This window comes from Chaetodon auriga, chromosome 20, assembly GCF_051107435.1.
Source record: "Chaetodon auriga isolate fChaAug3 chromosome 20, fChaAug3.hap1, whole genome shotgun sequence".
Lineage (NCBI taxonomy): Eukaryota > Metazoa > Chordata > Actinopteri > Chaetodontiformes > Chaetodontidae > Chaetodon > Chaetodon auriga.
Genome location: NC_135093.1, coordinates 4,881,099 through 4,905,962, shown reverse-complemented (window position 1 = coordinate 4,905,962; position 24,864 = coordinate 4,881,099). Strand labels below are relative to the sequence as shown.

Sequence of the window (24,864 nt, the reverse complement as noted above, 5' to 3'; positions counted from 1 at the left end):
CACAGCAAGAGGGCCAGACCAGTGTGCTAAATAAAGACAGACAGTAGAACAGATTTTCACACCCAGCGGGGCCATTAGCAGCTCAGTTAGACCACCAGCAAACTTCCATCCACATCACCATCACAAACATACACATTTTAGACACCTGCCATCAAAAGAATGAGACACACACACACACACACACACACACATTCTGTATACATAAGCAAACATGCCTTCACATACATATAAATACTCATTCACATCCAGACACACATCTGTGGTTGATGTATTGTTGGGTGTGTCTATCAACACTAGTCAGTCAGTTTCTGACATTGAAGCATAATAAGCATGCACCTGTGTACGCGCGTGTGTGTTTGTGTGTGTTTGTGTGTGTTTGTGTGTGCATGTATGTGTGTGGGGCCCTCAGGCTGCAGCTGAAATATGTATGCTGTGTCCAGGAGCACTGGGCCCCTGAGGATTGAGCTGGGAGGGAGGTTGCTACTCATGACTGCCACCGCAGCACCACAGCCTTCTGGGAACTGGAAAGTAGCCTCTGTGTGTCGACAGCCTAACTTATCTGTGAAAACTCAGCCATGTGGTTTGCATTAGGCTCACTAAAGCTGAGAAAACTGTCATCTGCGAAGCTGGCAAACTCTCAGACATATAGAGAGGAACTCAGGTGTGTTTAGATGTGTTTGTAGGAAAATTCTAAGAGGATATTTCTTTGACAATGGACAAGGAACACAACTGGTGACATTATTTCACCACATCTTGCCACTATTCAGCCTGCATTACCTTCAGTCCAATGTGTTTTTGTTCATCGAGAAAGAAAATCCACAGTCAAGCCTGAGTACGGGGTAAGACAGCCTTTGTCTGAGGTCATAGGTGCATTATCATGCAAAAGCAGCATACATCAGTTTTCTGAAAGGATTCGCCTGAAGTCACACAGCAACAGTGAACAGAGAGCAAACAAAGTGAAGATTTCATGGTTCAAATGCTGGAGAAACATGATTGAATTTCAAGTATTTCTTAATGTTCCAGCTTAATTATTCCAAACATGTTTCATGTGGCCTCATTTTTTTTTAAAAAGATTTCCATTGTATTGCATTAAAGCCTAAAGACTGACGGAGGTGAGGAGAATTTAAAGGGTTGTTTTGACCTTTATAAGGGGGGAAATAGGAGAAATATCCCAGACTATTGCTCTTGTTATTTTAGAAATGAATTCTCTGAGTTCTTCTCAATTATGAATTCTCACCCCAGGCCAGGCATTTGTACCTGGCACTGTTCTCATTAATAAGAGAGATGATTTAATTGACTGTGTGCTGCAGACTGGATTGTGAGTGTCCGTTTGACACACTAACCTGCACATACACGTACGCACGCATAAACATGCACACACACAAACACATGCCCCCTTTGAGTCGAGCCGGGTCATGGCCCCGGGGAGCATCCTCTGGCATGAGCTGTGCTGTATGCAAATGAGGGGCCTCCATCACACAATAATTGCTTTGTGTTGCAAAGAAAACACATAGCTGTGTAGTGGAAGTTGGAGTTGCATTTGTGTTCATATTCCTTGGGATGCATTAGAACTCATTGTTTATTGTGGGTGTGATTCTGCATTTTATGTCATGTCTGTAGCATGAAACAGGTGATAGAGTAGACCTATGTGACCTCAGCCTCATTTATCAATAACTGTAGTTTACAGTATGTTCTACATTTAGGGTGAGAGGTGATGGTTATGTGATGGCCACATCTATATAAATCTATAATCCTATAGGTGAGTAAATTCTTAATTACGTCTGTAAACAGCTGTCATCTCGTCCTGATACCCTGAAGCACTAATGCCTCATGCTACACGTTTATACTCCTCAGGTTGTGTTACACATAAAAACAATTCCCTCTAACATATAATTAGTTTTATTTATTTTTAAGAACAAATAATGTAACTCTCGTCACGGTTATGTAACTATAGTACTGGTAAGTTTATAGGATGCGTAGTTTGTGACGCCAATGTGTGTTCCAGTAGATCCTTGTCTGTGGGTTAATTGTGCGGTGATCTGTTGGTAATGCCTCGAGGCACCAGTAGGTGGGCTCGTGGCGCTGTTCACCCTGACGATACAGGAGAGTGAAGGCGAGATCTCCAGTGTGAGGTAGTCGTTAACTCCCGCTTCACCTCGCTGATTAAGGTAATTACCGTATTCAGCATGCAAACATGTGCTGTTAGTAGTGTTTCCTACTTCGCCGTTGTTCATTATGAGAGAAAACGGTGCATTTTGTACTTGTATATTGTTTGAGACTTTCGGGCTAGCTCGGTCGGTATGTAAGCTAGCTAGCCCTGAGCCTCTCGCGCCCGAGTTGTAGCTAGCTAGTTACCAGCATGCTCGTATTTTTGCGCTAAAGTGTGCGCGCAAGTGTCAAGTCTAACTAAGTTATTTTTCATTTGATCCATTGTTGACACAAAAATATCGACCAGCGCAGCTTTGGTAGAGAAATTGGATGAATATATAAGCTATCGGCGTTTGGCTTCGCTGGTCTGATTTTTTTTAATGGCTTGCTATGGATGAATGAGTTGCCTAGACAGGCTAGCTCAGAGCGCTTGCCCAGTGTAAAGAGGCAGCAGGGATAAACTGTTTTGAGCCAATGTGTTCTCATATCTTACTGGGTCAGTTAAGGGTTTATTTCGACCAAACCGTTGTTGGAGATTGTTGGGACAGTGGAAAGACTAACCAAGACGGTTTTAGTGAGTTTTATTTTGTTTCCGTCGCGTTTGAGTGAAGCTGTCAGAGCAGTTAAGCTAGTTTTAGCTCAGAGAAAGAGATAAACCCTGACCAGAAGGTGTATGGTTGTTTTCTGTGTAATATGCTCGTTTGTGAGTTCATTTTGTTTACTTATTAGGCTCAAATAGCTTGTGAAGTTGTTGGTTTGCTGCTGGCAGGGAAGCATAACCAACATAGCACCCAAACCCTAGCACAGCTTTAATTGCATTATCATCATAATTATTGATAGTAATAGTAGTATTTTTTGAAATTTTCTGATTTTTCGCACTTGCCCAGAGTGTTTTTCTCCTGCTGCGTGAGCTGATTTCACAGTTAGATATCACTGATGAGCTCTCATGGACTTCTAATGAGAGGGGCTACTGGAGATACTCATCAGTGATCAATGTTTTCTTTGGCCTCACACCTTCCTGTGGGTAAATGAGTATCTGTGTAGGGATGATACAGTATGCCTGCTCATGTTTTCTTTGCATACCGCTCTCTCCCTCTCACTGCATTGCTGCCTGTCTCTTTCCCTTTCTCCCTCTTTATTCTGCCTCCCCCACTCGTTCTCTTTTATCTCCCTATCTAAGATAAACGCAGAGCTCACATCGCCAGGGAACAATTAGTCTCGGCCATCTCCAATCACTATTGCACATCTCAATCTCCCTCATTTTTGCAGCCTATCTTCCTCTGTTCCAGGCATAGAATTAGCCCACACTGCTTTGGGAGATGCCCAGGCAGTACTACTCTGAAGGCACCTCAGAGTCTATTTTACATTTTATCTCTATTTTGCATCTGTTACGTCCGCTGTCTGCCACGCTGCTCTCTCATATATCATTTTCACTCGCCGTCTTCTTATATCACTAACCTAAGTTTTCCTTTTTCTTCTAGCTCATTGTGAATTCTTTCTTTGCACTGACAGAGACTTCACTTCACAGTGTGACTTTCTGATTAGCCGTGTCTGTGTTTTGGCTCTGCTTTTTATGCTTCTGCTGTGTGGAGCCTTGCTTCATGTTTGACTAGCTTAAGGGATCAGATTTTAACAGAGCACAGCACAGTCAGGATGGCAAGGGGCACAATTTTGAACTTGAAAATGCAAGGTAGTGATGTGAGTTGAATCTGACAGATCAATACTGTGTGGTACTTTATTGAGTCTTTCCTGTCTTCTTCTATTTGTTATAAATATTTATTCATGACGGCTGCTCGATGGGCTGGTGCCATGCTCAGGATCTCAAAAGTCAGAAGTTCAACCGAAGTACTGCTCGTGAATATGCATTAGAAATATGCTGGAATTTATGAATATTCATTATTGACTCATTGAAATATGTCATGCACTTTTGAACTGCAAACAACTGCTCTTCATATGCTTGTAATTTCTCTTAATTTTCTTCATTATTTACAAATTTTGCATATGGATTTCTGTTTTGTAAAGGCAAGAGAATTTCCTCAACTTAAAATAACATTTAAATCTGCAGTAGGATCCTGCTTCCTGGAGGTTGTTCAGTTTTTGTTGAGATTGTTTTGGAGACTTGTTGATTGACTTTTGGAGGCTGTTGTTAGTGGTGCTGTTGAACTCTATTGTAATATGTTGTTCAACCCATTTATATCAATAGTTGTAAATTAAATATTAAAACAATAGCAGACAAAAATTGCCTAGTTGATCAGTTGTCAGTATTTTCAAATAAGAGTATTAAGAACTGGAAACTAAATGTTTTAACAAGTTGTGTACCTTCATGATCTGGCACTATAACTTACACTAGTGGAAATAATACCTGGGGAGAAATCTTGTCATCAAATTAAGCGTATACTTCCAGAAGCCTCAGTAACAAATCTGAATATATGAGTGAAAGTGAAAAGCTTGTAAATCATCTATGGTCTCTCACTCTATTTAACTTTCATCCCTTATTTTCCTCCTCATTCCTCCTCTTATCAGTGTACCTCCAGTGGATTTGTCGAGCCGAAATTGAAGAACAAAATATCAGCACGATAGATCATTTTGACAGTTTAATTTCAATGCCTGATTATCAGTCAATTTGATAATTATATTATCCAACCATCCAATTAATGTGTTCTATATTTACAATGATCATCAAGTAAGCTCTCCATTTTTGCATCATTTATCAAGGGTGAGGTATTAGAACCACAAGGGACCTTGACAGTATGTGTGTGAGGCTTCATGATTGAGATAGAAAAATCGATGTGTGCCTCTTGCCACATTCAGTGTGTGCATCACCCTGTGGAGACGTTCTCACTGGTCCTCCTCAATCCATTCCTTCACACTCAACAGAGCGTGTTCAAGAAACATAGAGAGAGCGAAAGACAAAGCGAAACGAAGTGGAGGCGAACGAATGGTGAAAGGATTTCATGCCTCCTCCTCGGCTTCACTCCTCTCCTGTCTGCGCTGTCTAGCTTGGAGGAAAGTGGTGTGCTGTGCCAATGAGTTACTGACACACAAATACACAGAGCAGGAGACGCAGGAGCAATCTATCACGACTTGATGCCTCTGCTTCCCTCTTCCCTGTTAGCCAGACATCTCTGACACTCCCAGAGCAAGTCAAGATCACCCAACACAAGCAACGTGAGATTAGGTAGCTCCAAATGGGACACGTTCAGAGAGAGTTTTCCATCTGGAGTGTGGCAGCTTGGTGTTTACAAGCCAGCGATAATGCCGCAGAGTTTATTTTGTCTTAGGTGAGATCCTAGCATCTGACCATCGACAGTCTGTTACAGTCAGATAGATGTAAGCACCAACTGCAGTTGCTCCTCTGTTCAAGTCTTTCTGTTCAAAATGTTTTTCAGAAGTTTGACAGCGTGATGTTTGCTCTTCATCTGTGCCTACCTTATCAGGATGAAAGATGAGTTCCCATGAAACAAATTTTCTTCTTTCTCTCTTATCCCTAAAGATCACACGTCTCTCCTGTCATTCTTTACTCTGTGTTTTCATGTGCACATTTGTGCCTCCGGGTTCATGGATGTGTGTGGGATTTAAGAGTGGGTGTTCTTTATTCAGATGCTTTTTGAGGTAGTTTCCTTTGGCTTAGTTTAGCGGCAAAATGTCTCGGTAAAAAAAGAAAAACTTCAGTTCCATTCTTTATTCTTTACAGATGATGTGCCTCCCTACTTCAAGACTGAGCCGGTGCGCAGCCAGCTCCATCTGGAACGCAACAGGCTGGTGCTGACCTGTATGGCTGAAGGAAGCTGGCCACTGGAGTTCAAATGGATCCACAACAGCACGGAGCTGACCCGCTTCTCACTAGAGTACAGGTGAGGACAAACTGAATAAATTTGATCAATGCCAGGATCAGACTTCACAATTGTCTTTCACTATGATCACCATGTCAGATCTACTGATCATAGTGCCGTAAACTCTCACCGTGTCTTGATCGAGTGATTGCCAAGACTATATGTATGACCTTGACCAATCGAATGATTTGGAAGGAAATAGCCAAATCTACATTAGTCTTATTAAAAGGTAACAAACATTAGCCTAGCTTAGTTGTGGTGTAGCAGTAACTGCAACTTCAGGGTCTGCGTCTAATGAAATTTAGGTGATTTAGTGTCATTAGTATTTAATTGCGATAAAGTTAAGACTCAGAACTTCAGAACATTTTTCCCCTGCCTTTACCATTTCTGTAGTTATTGCTGTCCCTGTAGGGCAGTGTAGTATTCTACATGTACATTTTTAACACACGTAGTTTCATCATGGAGTATCCTACTAAATAAAGGAGAAGCTCTTGGTGCTTTCCTTTTTTCCCTTTCTCGCTTCTGCCTCACTCCTTTCCCCTTGTGGCTCTGTGACCTCCATCACTCTCTCCAGAGAGGCAGCATGCAAGCGAAAGGAGTGAATGAGGGTTAGGGCAGGAGATAAACCATCTTTAATGGTAACTGGAAGATCTGTAAAGTGGCAAACATTGCTCTTATCGCAGAGAGCAGTGTGCCTGCGCCGCGTGTTAGTGTGTGTATGCATGTGTGCAGACAGCAGTGTAAATGAAGCACTGGAGGATCGACAGAAATCTCGTTGACACACACTTTGCTGATCTTAGCTGAACTGTCGTGATCGTATGTGAGAAAGAGTGTGTATGTGAAAACAACAGAGGGTGACCATACAAGCAACATCAGCCTTGTTGATGGAGCTGGGCCTTTCTCCTGACAGTCTCTGGAGACAGATAAGATCAGAGTGGGAACAGAGGGATAGGAAGGGCAGAACTGACACACACATGCTATAACAATTGATCAAAATAACATTGTCAGTTGGAGCCTCAGGGCCTCTTTGACTGTGTTATTGAGTGAGTGATTGAGTGATAGAATGGGTGATTAAACAAGTAGTCAGGCACAAAGCTGCACAGGATTCTGCGTGTGTGTGTGTGTGTGTGTGTGTGTGTGTGTGTGTGTGTGTGTGTGTGTGTATTCTATATAAAAGTATGAGGCCAGTTGAAAAGGTACGTTTTTCACTCCGAGGTGCTCAGGCATGATGGAGGTGGAGTTACCTGATTTGATTTGTTAATTAATAGGGCCAGTGCCATTTTTGGCTGCCAGGTTGAGTCAGCACGGCTAGCACGTGGCTCAATATACACAGTTTGAATGCTGACTCAACTAGGGCTGCAACCAAAAATGATTTTAATTGCACATAAATCAGTTAATTATTTTCTTGATTAATCGACCAGACATTTGTTAGTTTTTGTCTTTAAAATGTTAGAAAATGGTGAAAATACATTTATCAGTGTTTCCCAAGGCGCAAGATGACTTCCTCAAGTGTCTTGTTTTGTCCTCAAAACACAGGGTTGAAGGAACTAGAAAATATTCACATGTAAGCAGCTGGGACTACAGAATTTAGACTTTTTTTTCTTAGAAAATTAATCAAACTGATTAATTGATTATCAAACTAATTGACAATTAATCATTGCAAGTTTAGACTCAACGAGGTAAAGCTGTTGGAATAAAGTGAAATTCGAGAATCTTTAATAGTGCAACCTCTCCTGCATAAAGAGATGTAAACCGTAACACTGACGAGTAAGGAAATTTCCCTCAAATCCTGTGAGTGAATCCATCTTTCTGTGCTTAACTGACATCCCATTGGTTTATGGTTCAGGATGATCCATTACTGTGCTGTGCATCACTGCATGACATATATAAAGGAAATAAAAATGTAATCTAAGAGGGCAACTTCAACATTTGTTACGTCTCAGATATACATACTGTCGTGTGTATCAGTTCATTTCTTTGTGTGTTTCATCAGCTTTCTGCATGTAAAAGGGTACTGTGTGTGTACGTGTGACTGTGTGTGAGGTGTTTGTGTGTAGGTGTGCAGTCCTCCTCACTCCTCAAGTCGCCCTTTCTCTGCGACAGCAGAGTATTTGAGCAGAGCAGACCCCCATATTAATGAGGTTATGGTAGAGGTCCCCAGTGCTGAGTGCTGCTTTAAATATTGACACTATGCGACTTGACCTTGTGTCCTCTGGCAACCGATCAATACTGCAAGGTGTGTGTGTGGGGGGGTATTACTATGCAACTTATAGGTGTGTGTGTGTGTGTAAGACAGAGAATGCTGGAAAAGGTAAGAGAGTGGCACACTTTTAGTGATCTAGCAGGGGGAGTGCCAGGCTTGGGAGGGAACAGCATTGACTGCTGTCACATAACAACAACATAACCTACATTGTGTCCATGTGCCAACCAGTCACAGATGCACGTGTATTCACACCATTTGGCTATCGTCCAGCTTTCTTTGTTCCTAAATAATTACTACAAACATTTATCTCCAAATTTAGATGCAACTTAATTAAGATTGAAGATTATATCCAATACAATTAAAGATTTTTGAACCCATGAATTATCCTGCACACAATGCTGTAGTCGATCAGCTGGTCTATAAATACACAGCACAGCACCACAGCTTCCTATCACATGACCAAAACCTCAGGGGTGTTTACCTGGCACGTCACCAGCCTTTGTGATGCCAATTAACCTAGAAACTTAATTAAGAGAGTAAATTATTAATCCAACCTCAAGAGTCATTTTTGTTTGTCAATTGGTTCTCGGCTGAGTTGGTGGAGTGTAGCCTGTGTTTCCTTTAGGGAATAGTAACCTTTTCCTCAGTTTTCATATCGTGGAATGATAGACAGACAGCAAAAAATAAAATAAAATAAAATAAAAAGGACATAGCAGAAACACGGGTTCAGAGTAGAAGTAATCTAATCAACAGTCAGTCACAGACGAAAATGAAATGGCATGATAAGGAGGACATGGCAGTTTCAGCGTCACACGTTTTGGATTTTTTTATTTTTATTTTTTTTATCTCTGTTTGCTTACTGTCCGTTGCTGTTGTCAAATTCTGAGCGGTGAAAATTATTTTTCCCCCACAATACAATCACAACAAAAGAAGTGCTTTCTTGGTCAGCTTTGCTTTTCACGATTAAGACAGAAGAAAAACATAGAAAATGAGATTAGCATTTTGACAGCTATCATAATAGAGTGTAACTTCTGTCTCTCCAGTAATGACTGGTCTCTGATAAATGTGACAGCGTGCTCAGAAATATGCCAGTAACACATTTGTATTGTGTATAAAAATGTTTTGTTTTGTCTTTTTATCTTATCCAAATGACAGACAGGTACTGTAGGTAGATATGTAGATTAAGAGCCTGTTTACACTTGGTGTTAACATGTGTCCTTGGTGGTCAGTCACAATTCGTTATCATTTGTGCCTTCTTGTAAATTCAGCATTAAATCAATACATGAGCTTCTTTCTTTTGTTGAAAAAGCATTGTGTCAGCTCGTCATCGCTGCACCAGCCTGTCAGCTACTCCAACTCAACAGTGTCTCTCACCTACCAACATTTAGCAGCTAGGTGTTTGTATATTTCAACTGATTTCACCATGAAGACAACATTTTATTGACAGTAAACATGCCAAATTTGCAAATTCATATTGGCATCATAGGCTACTTCTTTGTCCCCAGACTTACTTAAAAACTCTTGCAACTTCGTGAGTTGTGTTATTAGGAACTTTTTAAACTCTGGGTACGACAAATTCTTCAATATTTGGACCTTGTTGTGTATTTTGCAAATGTTATACATTAAGTTATTTCTTCCTTCGTGTGAAGCCACTGTTAGACTGCTGGATAAAATCAACAAAGCATTTGGTATTCACCAACGGAACGATGGATGTGTTTATTTGCATATAGATCGGGGAGGTTAAGATCCGATCAGAAGTGGTCACTCGAGACGCCTGAGGAGATGCCTTGTAATGGCAGGTGTGAACTGACATACTTATAGCTGCCCACTTGTGACTGGATCACTCAGAACACGTGTTAATACCAGGGGTAAACAGGCTCTAAGTTGCAGTCGTGTATTTCCTGAAAATCCTCTCTTCACCTCTCTTCACACTCTTGATCTCTCTTTCATCCTTCCTCTTTGTTCATCCTGTCTGCCTCATTTTAATCCACTCATACGTGAAGTGCCGCTGAGCGTCCACAGTTTTTTTTTAACAGATATAATTTCATGGTGGCTCTGAACAAATTAACACAAGTTCAGTACGATATTATTCCATGTCTGGGGGACGAGATGACGAGCCCAGCTTGCTAACTAGATGGAAATGAAGGAAAAGCAGGGGACAAAGTAGTGGTCTGTGATGTTGTGTGTGCGTGTGTGTGTGTGCGCATGTGCATATATGTAAAATGATGTCAGGCTTCAGACCTCACACACCATCAGATATTCTGATGATGTGATACACGTGATTGAGCTTCAAACCCTTTAATGAATAAATGTTAGTTGGGTATTATTCTATTGTTCTGTTTCTGAATTCTTTTTCTGAATATTTACTGGTTCCAACTCTTAATGTTGTGATATAATTTCAGCAAGAATAGAAACCAAATTATGTTGAAAGCAGAACCACTTTTATTTTCATCTTATTTTGGCTGCCATAAAGAGTAATTTGTCAAAACCATTCCCAGCATCCCCGAAGAGCAGAGTCCTCCACAACCAGATAATTTGGAGACAGTTAAAATGTCTTCGTCTCATATATTTCTTTTTTCTGTCATAAATACCTTAAACACACAGCCAAAACTCTTTGCTTGTTAACACATTGCAGCCAGCGCGATGTCCCAAATGTATGTGTGGATCAGAGGGAAGGTTAAGGTGCATATTTGAAACATGCAACGGGATGAGGAATCAACAAAACATGGAAAGCATCCTCCCTGCATGTTGTTTTCTTAAGTTTAGCACCATTCAGCACATCTCACAAATCCATGCACTGCTATCACCGCTGCTGCTGCTGCTGCTCACTTCCACACGCTTTCACTGTGTCGCATTAAATTCAAGCATATCATTTTGTTGAGCCAGTTTGTTTTAATCTATGGGAGATCCCTCCACGTCTGCTCTAATTTCCGCTGTTGAAGGTTCTGCCACGAGGCTGTGAAAAGCCCTTAGATTGTGAATGAAAGCAGTATATGAAAAATAAACAGAATAATGATAAAGCATGAAGAGCCACTTCACTGGACAAAATGAGCATATCCTGTATGCCTCTACAGCTAATACAGTGTATATTCATGTAACATAATTTCCCACAATAGGTAGTCTTTAACTAAATGTGGGATGACAGACTTTCCAATACACGAGCAACAGAAATTGATTGTGTGTGTTTCGGCTGACTGGTTCAACTGATTCAGTTCAATCAGGCTATTTGATTGAATTTGATTGTGTTATCCTTGTTCATTTTGTCACCATATTTGTTCTAATGAGATCAGCGACATTCTTGCTAAGGAGAGGGAGTAGCAGCAACATCCAAATACAGGCGGAAAACTTGCCTGCAATTGGTTCTGTACTTGCATCCCATCTTGTCAGGGACTGGCAGGGCTCGGACAGAGCCAGCCAGGCACCGTCTCTCTCTGTGTGACCTTAATGGATTCCCCTCTGTAACTAAAAAAATGTCCATTTTCTATCTCCCTGGCATTCTTCTCCACAGCCCCCAGATACAATAGATTTTTCTTTTTTTTCTTTTTTCTTTACCTTTCTCTCTCTCCCCTCGTGCTCGCTCATGTCTTGTTTTCTGTGGCGAAATGGAGTGAGTCAGAAAGTGCAAGTGCGAGAGTGAGAGCGAAAAAATGACAGCGTTCATTTTATTATGCCCATTTAGCGTGTTTGTGTATGATTGTGTGCGTCTTATTGAGTTTCAGTGTCATTTTGCTGTCGGCAGGTATGGGTGCCTTTCTAATGACTGATCCGCAGCTAGCATTATGAAACATTTCTGTATAAGCACAAGGACATCTGACTACAGTAACAACGAGCCTGATGGTACAACCATTCACATATACTTGTCTCTGGTGCCATTAATGCTCCAGGGCATACCATTCACCCGCATGTATCATGTGCATATAATGGTTTGTCCAACTCTTACTATCATACTTCTGACTGTGTTGACACAGTATGGTATGAATTTGCGTAATGCCGTGTCTCCAGTTTGATATGGTAGGATAGAAACATAGTGGTGAGGTTCCCAAACGTTTAGTGCTGACCTACATTGAAATGGGGGCTGGCAGGGGTGCTGGTGTCTGCAGGCTTCTCTGTGATTTAAACAGACCCACAAAATGTTCCAAAAGAGAGTGTGTGGCTGCTGCTTTTGCATTATACAGTGAATGCAATTCAACACATATGTCACAGAATGGATATAGATTGGCTGAGCATTTTAATGGCAACTTTTGATATTTGATGCCCAATTTAAGTGACAGATATTGGTCTGCGCTAAAGCACTTCAGGTCGATACCCAGCTCTGCCAGTAAGTGGGTGCGATTCTGCTGCAAGCTCAAACTGCACCCCCCCACTACTCCAGCCTCCAGCCTTGTGCTTGTTACATATTTGTGGTGTGGTTATGTGTGCCTGTACTTTAAATGAGTAGGATAATGTTGTATGTGAACATGCAACACCAGACCAGCCAGCAGAGATGCCTCATTGCCTTAAGGACTGTGTCTAGCAATGTCTGTGCAGCTCAGGGGAAGCTGGCTTTTACAGGGATCAAGGCTGGTAAATTATATAGAGAACAAAATGATTAAGTGGACACATTGATATATAAAAGGGAGTGACAAAAAACAGTCGACAGGTTGCGTAAACTGCCTACATCAAACAGTTGTCCATCGGTTTTGTCCATACAGAGCATGTTGAGGCTCTCCCTCTGGGCCTGTAGATGCATTACCCACTATTGATTTCCAGTAACTTCAGCCAGAAGTCCCCATTACCTGTCATGTGTTGTATGTGGTGGGTATTAAGAAGAGAGAACAAGATCAGAATGAAGAACTCTCATCCTATAGAATTTAGAGGATGATCTCAATACATTCTCAGCACTATAGAGTACATTATTGATTTGCATTGGACGATGAGGAGCTGCTTTCTGATACATCACCTATAGCTCACTAAAACCTGAAAATGTCTGCATTTGATTATGTGTCAGTGTGTTCGTCACACTTGGCTTGTTGCTTTCTGTTATGGTTATTTTAAATCATGATATGCACGGCACAAGCTTATAATCATCCTATTAGAATAATGACACACATCAATCCATCAAGATCCCAAAAATAAATAAGTAATAAGGCTGTCAAAAGTAATAATTTGCTATTGTTATGATACTGAATGCACAAGCTGTTGAGCTCTTACAAGTGTGCCACAATGCCGTAAGCGAACTCATTAGCGAAAGTAAAATGACATCAAACTGTTATAAGAGGGTGTTGACCTTTTCACAAACTCCAAACAATACAATGAGAATAAAAAACATCATTAAAAGTGAGCCGTGACACACTGTGCTAAGCGTCTGCGTTTATTATGAGCTGTAAAACAGTTGTTGCGTGACATGATGTATTGCAAAAGACACCCTTTAAGATCAGATTTGCCGTGTTTAGCAGGGAAATTACATTAACTGAAATAACAGGAAAAAAATGTTTAAATTATAGCGAATGCATTGACGCTGGGGATAAAAGATGTGTCATTATCGGCTCATCCCAGATTTATGATGCTTTATGGTGAATTGTGATTTACTGTCATGCAGTTCGGGCATAATTACAACGTCCTCACGATGTGCGTGTGAGGGTTTATAATCCTACTGTATAACCAGCAATTTAAGTAAAATGTTATTGGAGCTATCCTTGGGCACAGGTGTGATGTTATTATGTGAACACTCACTATAAAGTGCGCTGCAGCCATCTTCAATCAAGGATTATAGTTTTGCCAATCACGCCCTACCATCCCTTTATCTTTCGCTCCCTCTTTCTCCCTCCTTCCCTCAGTTCATTCTCCAGCCTCCATCTCAAACCCACTTCATACCCAGTCCTCCCTCTTTTTCATGTCCCTCTATCTGTCTCCCTGCCACTCCTCCGTCTAATCATTTCTCCTGAGTGGGGCTAATTAAAGGGGATCTGACGGAGTGCGCTGACCACAGGAACATCAATCAATCTCTGTCCAACACAGCGAGCCCCCGCTGACTCCCCCTACCTGCTGCCAACGCGCACAGCTCCGCAAAGGTTAATTGTATTCATTATATAAGGGACAGAGTGAAAGAGGGAGACAGAAAGAGAGAGAGAGTACTGTCTAAAGTCACCCTGAAGGTTCTGGCTCTGGGGTGAATTCTCGGTAGGCCTCAGCGAGGTTAAACTTGGAGCACCGACACCACCTGTCAGCGATCTCTCTCTTAATGTCTGCTTCTTCTCCACTCAAACTATGATGTGAGTCACACTTTGGCTTTTCTGTCACTCCTTTCTCTTGCGCACACTATTCCATCATCTGCTTACCTCATCTCACTTCCATCTACGCATAACACATATACGTAATTGTGTTAATTTATTGTCATCATTTAGTTGATGGAACATATGAAAGGAGTCACACATCATTAATACAGACTCCTGATTAGTTGATTAAGCTTTAACACACTTTGGGCTAAAACTCATTTAGTCCTCTGGGTCCGTCTGCCGCTGCCGCTAATGAGGTTTGATTTCAGATTTCATTTTTTCTTATAGATATTAACAACCTTCGAACACATCCAACCATTTGTTATTGCAGCGCCGCTTCCATTTGTTAGCAGCCACTCCCAAAGCACAAAGGCAGCTGTCTAGACATTCTCAAGTTATCGAAATAACACAGGAGAAGCAGATGTTAATAATCCAACATATTAGCCTGATAACCAGACTGAATTGCCGATTTTGTATCGTTGTATTATTTGAGCCTTATATCATGTTCCTGTTGGAGGAGAAAATGTTCCAGGTCTGAAAGGTGTTCTTATCCGACGACACGGCCACCCGCCTTGACACGGTCAGCTGGTTGCAGGAATGATTGCTTAAGCAACGCGTATGGATTTTAGAGATTTTAGATTTCGAGAGGCAGTGCAAATTTGAGTGCATACTGCCCAATGAATGAGCCATATGAAAGCACTGATGGTCGCTAGTTTGCTATAAAGAATGACAACATGCCCGTGCTTCATTCTCTCTGCATGGTTCAGATTGGTCTGCAACCAGACTGCTTGCCAGGTACGAATTGTCCCCTTTCTGTTTGAGTGGCAAAGCAAACAAGTGGCTGTTGAATGAGTCAGTGATCTTGCATGTTGAAGTGTGTTTCCTGACGCTTATGAGATGCATACAGACTGGTGAAAAACCTGGACTGAGTGGATAAAAAAAGAAATGCAGGCGTTTCTGTACAGAGCCGGGGGAACTGAATGGTTTAACGAGTATGAGTGGTAACGCTCTCCTCCACCATCATCAAAACACTAAATGAGGGAGTGTGTTTTGGAAGAATTGTGCTCCATCCGGTTCAGAGACTCGTAGACATTGAACTTGTTCTGGCAGCTCCTGGTTGGATGTTGGTTTTTCTTTGTCACCCATCAGTAAATGTATGTATGATCATTTACGAGTCAGCATGAACTGATATTTCATCCCAACCCTGAAGGCGTATATAACCCCAGTCCTTCAACAGCAGCAGGGTTTTTGTCAGCCTGATCAAAATCACAAGGACTTGGAAAGATATTCAGGTTCTCTGTAGACAGATCTGCTCAAATATTTAGATTTTGTTTTACATTCATTTAGTCAGCTAAGCGTGTGGTTAGCTAATTTTTACATCACCTCTTTAAAAGTATCGTTTCATTTAACTTCTTTCCTCTTAAGCCTTCGGCAATTTGTAAAAACTTTTTCCTGAATTCCTTCAGGCTCTGTTAATGTATATTCAGTACAAGTCAAGAGGAGCACTGTTTGTTTGTGCATCACACACAAACAGCGCTTTTTTTTTAGAGTATGATGACTCCTATTATGTGTCTGCGTAATCCTCAATTGTAGCTTTATTTTTTCAAGGATTCAAACTTTGCTGCAAACAGCTTGTTGAGAGCACTCCTGAACTTTCGAATTGCTCTCTTTTACTTCTCTTTTATTCACTTGTGCTCTTCCCAAACATTTATTCATGCAAAAAATAACTCTTTAAACAAAAGGTTAAATCACATAAAAAAAAAAAAAAAACTTTCAACAAATTGCATGTGGTTACTATAGAAACCGGTACATCCCACCTCTGAAGGTTATATGCAGGCAGTCTGCCTGGCAGTACGGTGAGTACTCTTGAGCACATATCATGCGGGAATGTGACAGCAAAGATGGCAAGCGCACTTATTGTGGCAACTGTTTCACCTCCCACCAGAAGTATTTATTTTGACAAGAATGTGTTGTGCTAGAGTGACTCGAATTAAACATGTACAACTCGCTGTAGGCTAATTCACAACTTCTACACGTTGTGCTGCCATGTAACATGCCATTAGAGACCGTCTGTGCAACCACTTTAACAGTTGGCCGCTCCGTGTATCTCCCACTGCAGTGCCATTTATTAGTTATTGAAAGGCTGTTAAGAAGCTGATGCCTGGCGTTCTGAGCAGTCTAGATGGCAGATCTCTAAAATGAATGACTTGAATGGCTCAAAATAGACACATTCAGTTCTGTATCTCTCACAGATACTCTGATGTGTTGCAGATATGGAAGATAGGCGCACAGTCAAACAAATGCTGATCACTCACGAGTATCCGCGGGACTCTGCGTCTGAAGCCAGTAGCCCGTAGTTGTTAGTTCACGAATGATGCAGAAGTGATGCCTTTCTAACAGTGGAATCTACAAGGTGTTACACACACACACACACACACACACACACACAGAGGAGCATTAGAGTTCAGTGCGCACTGTACACAAAGGCAAAAATGCACACTTGTTTTCAGCGACCACTTGTTCATTGTAGCTTCCTTCTGGCTGCATCACACTTCCTGATCTCTCTGCAAGAGCTTTGAGTCTTGTTCCTGTTGTTGCAGTGTCAATTCAGTGAATCATACAAATGGCGACGTTGGCAAACACTTTTGGAAAGTCCCTCCGCGAAGGTATTCATGTTGTTGTGCTCAGTTGTGCACATGAACCGTAACAGAAGCCACTGTGTGAACAATGAAACAAGGGCTCGAGTGCGAAGTTCAGACCAATCGCTGCATGATGTGGGTGTGATTGTCAGATTGTCGCTTCTGGGATTTTTTTTTTTTATTTTATTGTTCCAATGTTGGAATGGTGTGGGAGTGGGGGTCTCAGACGCTGTTCAACAATCCAACAAGCAAGTCGTTTGCAGCATGCTGACGCTCTTATACGTTCTAGTGAAAGGTGTGTGTATTTTACAATACTGAAAGTGTAAAAGTTGAAAAATAAGATGTGTTGCAAGCGTCTACGAGTGCATTTTTACCTGTTTAAAACTTTGTCTGCAACACATTTCAAAATAAGTGAGGTATTAATATAAGTGTAAATAAAGTACATTTTTGCAGAGACAACAACTTCTATGGAAATTTTCAAGATATGTTTTGAATTATAGGGTTTAGTGGAGGGTTTGCAGAATCACTGAATTCCAGCATTTTACTCGTCCTCTCTTGCCACTTACTCTTTTGGCATCAGGTGTATCACCAGATGTGGCTCCAGATATAACATATCAAGTCAATTGTTAGTCTACCCAACAGTCCCTGACACACAGCAGCTTTATAAAAGTGTATGCTACGCTGCCTCCACATGGCAGGGAGGCAGTACTGCCACCACAGCTGGACACTGAAGTCAAGGTCATAGGGAGAGTGTCAACTGCTGGAGACATACTGCTTCAACCTTTGTCCCAGGGGATTTTGTGCAAATGTGCACATGTGTGTTTACATCGAATAAATTTGAATGCAAGTGTTTGTTGTCTGTGCCTGTCTATGTAAGTGTGTGTCTTGGGGGAGAGCTTCGCTGTGGTAGCTGGGTTAACCTCCCGAGCATCATTATCATTGGAATAAACAACAGCTAAGCTCCGATGTCCTCTGTGCCCTTGTTCCTCTATTAGATGGTCTTAAGTTTGTGTGTGTGCGTGTATGTGTGTGCTCAGACGCTGATGTGTGTTTGTGCCTTTTCAGCACGTTCGTGCTTACAAATTTGCAAATGCCTGTGTTTGTGCACTTACATAAGTACCCTTTTGATTTCAACTTTTGTCTTAATTAGTTTACCAGTTTATTGCAATTTAAGAGAATCCTCACACGTATCTTTTGTGTGTGTGTTTACTTATTAAAGGTACCTAATCCCTTCGCTGGATCGCTCCCATGCTGGTTTCTACCGCTGCATCGTGAGGAATCGGGTGGGGGCCCTTCTGCAGAGGCGCACAGAAGTGCAGGTGGCCTGTAAGTATCAACACGGGATGCAGGTGAAACACAGATGAATGGTGCCAGTGGTTGTATTAAAGGGTGGATGATAGATGGATACAGAGAGAGAGGGAGAGAGTGTGTGTGTGCGTGTGTGTGTGTGTGTGTGTGTGTGTGTGTGTGTGTGTGTGTGTGTGTGTGTGTGTGTGTGTGTGTTTGACTGCATGCAGAGTACGCAGTATGCCCACACTCTGTTTGGTTGCCTTTGTATCAAGGACTGACTAGGGAGGGACAGATGCTGGCAGGGTGAAAGATCTACCTGCGCATCATTCGGGGTGTTATCGACCCGGACAGCTGTTCCACTCAGCATTCCCATTAGATTGATATTGTTGCCGTGGTTGTTTTTAACTTTCCTTCATTTCAATATGACCGCCGCTTATTTCATTCTCCCTCCTTTGTCAACAACATCTGTCGTTTCTTGGCGAAAATGGGGCTCAGATGCGCCGTGTTTCTGTAAATTTCAAGCGCCACTTTTAGGCTGCTCAGCTCCCTCATCTTGTTAACGAGCTATTACAGACGTGCCGCAGAGGTGTCTGGAGCGTTGTCACGTTGAATACACCCTCCCCTCCCCCCCATAGGCACAACTGTCCTATGCCCATTATCCTGCCTTCCCAGGGTATGCCAGGTTCATTGGCTTCCCCTTGTTCCAGCGACATTTGAGTGGATGTGACACACTGCTGTACCTGAGTGAACAATGCAGCCAACCAGGCGTAAGAGAGAAAGAGATGGGAGGGAGAAGGAGCGGGCCTAACAGTCCCACCGGCCCACTTCTTAAGTATTGGACAAACATATTGTAGCTGTAGCCAACTGCTTCCTTCTGCATCTCCTTCTCTTCCATCATTCTGACTCTTCCTTGCTTCCATCACTGTTTCTTTTTATTGTTGCTTTCCTCCCTCTCTCTTGACTTTGTCTGTTGTCTGGCCACCACTGCTTTCTATTTATTTCTTGGCTTCCACCCCACTGTTATTCTCTTTCTCTTTATTCCCACCTCTTTCCATTTCCATAATTCTCTTCTTCCCCCTCATCAGCTGCTCATGAAGGGGTGCAGACCGTGAGGCAAAGTAAAAAGGAGAATTAAGGACACCTGCAGAAGAAATGGATGAGACAGACGAGGGGGGGGAGGGAAAGATAGAAGGGAGAGATGGGGAGATCTCTTTTGCAAGCTATTCCATTGAGGCAGCACAATTAGGATTGCCGAGACACACCTCGGAGAAAGGGAAACATGCCGAGGCATTAGGGTTTATGGAAGGGGAGGAGGACGTCACATCACCGAAACTGCAGATCAAAGTCGGGATTTGCACACTTCCCAGATTTTCATTTAAGCTAAGCACCACAGCTGCACCGCAAAGCCAGATTACCTTTTTTATTCTCTTTGAAAGAGAGCGAGGGAGAGAGAAAAATAAGATTGCCATCGATGCACAACCACTCCAACACCCCCAGTTCAAAGCCCCATACCTTGATCCCTACATTTTTCAAATATATTATTATTTCTAAACGGTGTTAGACTTTAATTGAGTGTTTGATGTTATGTTCAAATGATTTCATTGTAGTTTTCTTTATTGTTTCCCTTGAATTGAAGAGACGGATATATGATCCTTTCTCCCGCTTCTCATGGGGCTAAAAAAAACAATCTTAGGGTTTTTGGCTGTCACTTCTTGAAAACCTAAGTCTGCACTTTATCTTTCAGACAGCGTCGCACGAATAAAATACAAAATCTGCTTGTTACTGCTGTCCCATAAAGGTTTTCTGTCAGCATCAGCCAATATGATTGCAGCAGAGAATTGCACAGCTGAGATCGAAGCAACAATTGAAGTTTGGGCTGATCGACGTGAAATCCATCAAAAATTCGCAACCTGCCCATAGATCTCACTTACAAATAGGCAGAGCGCAGAGCAGGAATATTAGTGCAGTATTTTTGTCAGCCTTTATCATATAATGAGGCACGGGAGGAATAAAACCGCTGTAACAAATGAAATGTATTAGGAGATAATAGAATAGAGGCAGCACTGGTCATCTACTATGTTGAGTAATGCACACATTTAGAGTGTGATCAAGATTGATCGCCCTCGATGCATCCACACAGGAGGATTCGGAATATGAATATGAGTCTATTTAACGTCCCCTCTCTGTCCCTCAGTGAGTCATTTCGTCTTCGCTCCTTCTAGCCTTTCTTGATGTGCCGGGGAAACCATGGCAACAACACCGCGCTGTCCATCAAAGTGGCTCGATGCAACATTTCAGAACAGAAAGCAGATGGCAAAAGCTCTGGGCAGCAAAAGTCACAAGCAAGAAAGAAAGGGAAATTTGTGCCTGTGACTCTGCATACCCTCTTTCTCTCTCACTCTTCTCTGTGCCTATTGTTTGTTTGTTTTTCTGTAGTTATGGGCAGTTTTGAGGAGGGCGAGCGCACCCAGTCTGTGTCTCAGGGAGAGGGTGCTGTTATCCCAGCGCCACGCATTCGCAGCTTCCCCCAGCCGCAAGTCACCTGGTTCAGAGATGGGCGCAAGATTCCACCTAGCAGTCGCATGTAAGTACTTTTTTTTTTTAACTTGTTTGGTCCCGCAGAGTCTTTTTTGTGTTTTACTCTGTCTTTCTATCTGATGCAGTTAATAGTTTTTGGTGCTTTGTTTGTTCCAGGGGGCCTTTGAGTGCTTTAGTTTGAGAGCGTTTGTTCCCACCTGTCGTTTGTCATTCATCTTGGTACATTTTGTGCTAAAGGAGAGTTTGAATTTCTCCTGCAGAAAAAGGCCCAAGACCAAAGCACTTTTGGAGCTGTGTTGAATGAAATCGCCCTTTCGTTGCTCATTTTTATTCGAAAAGAAACCTAGACCAGCCACTTTTACTTCAGCTTATCTTTGACTCCGTCTCTCTTCATCTTGGTCTCTGTGTGTTTCTGAGGGCACCTATCAATGTTTGCCAGCCGGCAGCGGTGGTGTTCATGCGGCACCATCAGTACCCAATTGGGCTAGCGAGCGCTGGAGCTGCTGACAGTCACAAATGGGATTGTTGTTTTGCTTCCCCGTTCTGTTCACTTAAAATAGAAGGGTGTGAATGGAGGGGTCGATGGGAACGATGTCCTCTCTCTCCGTTGTGATATTTGGCACAAGAAAGGAGTATTGGCCAATTTTGGTACTGAAGTTATATGGATTTTCTTTCTGTGTTCTCCAAAATTATTTATTTAGCATTGCACTCCTTTTGAAGATTTGGGTGTGTTATGCCAGTAGCGGCTAATGTAGCGTTGAGCTGCTAGCCTCGAGCAGAGATGAGGACTGGCCTACAGAGGTCTGGTAAGCCGCTTCTAACACTCTTAACTCCACAGCCCCAGCTTCCAGGCTTGTAGTTTTCTCAACTCTGTGAAGTAACATCATGTGAGATAATTGATCAGATTTCACATTGGGTGACTGGGTGACTGATCTTTATATAACTTTTTTCATATATGTAGTGGTACTTCCAAGACCTGTAAACAAACTTTGAACTGTAAAATCCAGCTCTGGGGCTCAAAAGTGACTTTAAAGTTATGCAAAATTATGGGCTTGGCTCCTTTGAATGACAGCTAGCCACTAGCTTTCAACAACCAGGCTTTATTCAGCCTGCCTCAGCTCCACCAAACTCTTTACCCATTTTTTGGATTCGACAGGAGTTCGGCGGAGTCAGGCACTGCCAAGATGGCAACCACCGGAATCGCTGTCACCTAGCTTCACAGTGGCCCTTCAGAAGCCTGTGGGTGATGACACAGAGACTACGTCCGTGTTTTGTATGGTTTGAATTGTCTCCAAAAAATTGCACAATTCTTCACAATATTCATATTGACAGCATATTGACTTATAGCTCCAATTAGATCTCTAGTGGAGATGATAGACTTCTGTTTCTCTTTTGTTGATTGGCTTTATTGGTAGCCTTTTTTTTTTTTACTCACCACTCCTGTGCTCCTGTCTTGTGTAGGAATACTTTGTGGGTGTGTTCCTTCGCATGTGTGTGTGTTAAAAAGGCACTTATCCCCATCTCATCACATCTACATTTCTTCGCAGTGGGAGGTGACCTTGCCCTTGGTTAGAGTGAATCTTTCTTATCAGCTCCTCATCATCAGTAATCATACCCTGACCTAGAATGACAATGAGACAAGCGCCCAGACTGACTGAGAAGCTGAAGGCTGCAGATGGCCGTGGGTAGGCTGCTCGCTTCGATTTTGTTCTGACTTCTTGTGGAAATCTGGATTACTTTTGAGAAGTTGTTAAGAAAAAGGTCAAACAACGGTGACATGCGGAGCTCAGTGTGTGTATTAAGGCTGCCACAAGTTGGCATTTTGAGAGGTTACTGTTATGAAAGTTGGTCGAATGATTCATACACTTTCAACTCTTTATTAGTTTCACATTTCTCTCGTTCAGCCCCTTCTCCTCTCTCACTTATTGTCTCATTTATTTCCTGTCGATGTCTCTCTCTCTCCTCTCCTCTCTCTCTCGCTCCTTTTGTCTCCATTATTGGCCACCCACTGTGTGTACTTTGCTTCTCTTCATCCTCGCTTCCTACCCTCTAGCTCTGAGAATGCTAATTCCTCGCGCACCACCAAGGTCACTGTGTGCAAATGAGAGCTGTTGATAACGGGCGGCCTTTTTTATTGAAAATCATTTAATTGAATTTGATTCGTGCCACTAGCATTGACTCTGTAGAGGCCCCAAATTCCCACTAGTCAGGGAGATTGTGGGAGCGCCAAAGAGAGATATCTGCGCTGAACCACAAATGTTACCTTGATGAAGGCTCTTTCCAAGGACTAGTGCTCTCCAGTGTCAGTGCAGCTGTGCAGTCTCTCTAAACATTGTCACATTGGCTTCTATACATAATGGTTATAGTCATTGTGAGACTGGTAGTTCTATCTGTAAGATCTATGCATGTCAGGTGTTCATGCTCCATGATGAGCCAAGTTACAATGTAGAGTAGAAGCGACGGGAGGAAGAGGATTGGGTAAAAATTGCCATGGACTACAACCATGGTGACCATTTTCTCTTTAATTTATAATATCCCTACTTTCCTATTTTGTGCTTTTTTACTCCCTTTTTTTCCGTCTCCCCTCATTGTCCCCTGCTCCCGCTATCCCTCCTCAGGTGTCATAACTTTAATTTGCAGACTCTCCAGGGGTTCGTCTTGCTGCTTCTTCTCTCTGTGCTCTGTGTGATCACACCTCAGCAATGGAGGAGAGGTGGAAAAACAGCCATACCCAGAATAACCGTGGTAGCCTAATCACCTCCAACCAATCTAACCCACAGCTAATAAAATGTATGCCTTCTCTCCAGGGTGCTCTACATCTTAAATCTTATATTATTTCCATTCACATTGTGATCAGTTTGGGCTTTACTGTATGTGTGAGAGTGCTTCTCGCTGGGAGTCGCTTCCTCAAGTTGTGTCATACAGCAGGAGGGGGTGGTCTTGTCTTGCACTTGTCTGTTTTTTCTTTCAGTAGAAAGGTGGCAGAGGCTTGAAAATTACTCCAGGATGGCACTTGTTTGCAGCGCTGACTTTTGTGAGACCGGTCCTGTGCACACTCAGCAAATCCATCTCTTGATCTGACACGTTCTTGTTGAAATGTACGGGAACATATTATTGGAGCTGCAAACATAAGGAACACTAGAATTAGGGTTTGATAGTTTTTATTAAAATCTAAATCAAGTATCAAATCATTTATCAACTGCAAATCCTTTAAATAACAAGAAATACCTCCAAATTGTTATTTGTTTGGTGCTTTGGTTTGTGACCAAACACCTGCAAAACCAAGGACGTCAGCATCCAGTGTATTCGTAAATTAGCAAATGTTACACTGTTGAAAACTCTATTTTACCAACTTTGAAAGGGATACAAGATTGAACAGGTGATTGGAACCCACCTAGCATAATGTGATCACAGTACACCACCCAGACCCTGGATGTGTAAAGGAAACCCACAGGAACTTATAGAATACTGCGTTTTTGCTTCCCTGCTGCAGTTTGCTCTTGGAAAGGCATCGTCTCACTGTGCCACAGTGCCTGCTCTCTCTTTGCAATGTGGCCTCTCCAGCTGTTGTTCTTGGCATAGGCAAAGACTCCTGTCCTGTCTCTCACAGTTCACCCATAAACTTGCAGTTCACTTGTTGTAGCGTTTCTCACTGATGGCCTTTGCTGTACCCTTCTTTTTTGCTGTCTATGTTCAGGACATTGTGTCCTTGTTTTACTCGGTGCTGAAATGTACAGCTGGGCGTTGGTCTAGCTGCCCTGCAGTGGGTTGGTTCAACCTGAGCCCTCGTGTCTTTGTTGTGTTGTTGATGTAGAGTGGGATGCAAGGAGGAAAAGAACTTATTTAGGACTAACGGTCATTATTCTTCCCTTATTGAATGGGAAAACATTTGGCAGGGTCTTTTCCATTCAGCTGGTGTGATTTGTTGTGTTATTTTGGAGACTTAATGTGGTGTATAA

General features: G+C 42.3%; 1 protein-coding gene across 1 annotated transcript in view; it reads left to right on the top strand.

The window, feature by feature from the left end:
• sdk2b (sidekick cell adhesion molecule 2b) overlaps positions 1–24,864 on the top strand; it is a 248,762-nt gene that overhangs the window by 165,209 nt on the left and 58,689 nt on the right. Inside the window, exons 2-4 of the mRNA XM_076759286.1 lie at positions 5,843–6,002; positions 18,297–18,403; positions 20,804–20,951. Coding sequence (XP_076615401.1) covers positions 5,843–6,002; positions 18,297–18,403; positions 20,804–20,951 — 415 coding nt within the window. The remainder of the gene's footprint in view (positions 1–5,842; positions 6,003–18,296; positions 18,404–20,803; positions 20,952–24,864) is intronic.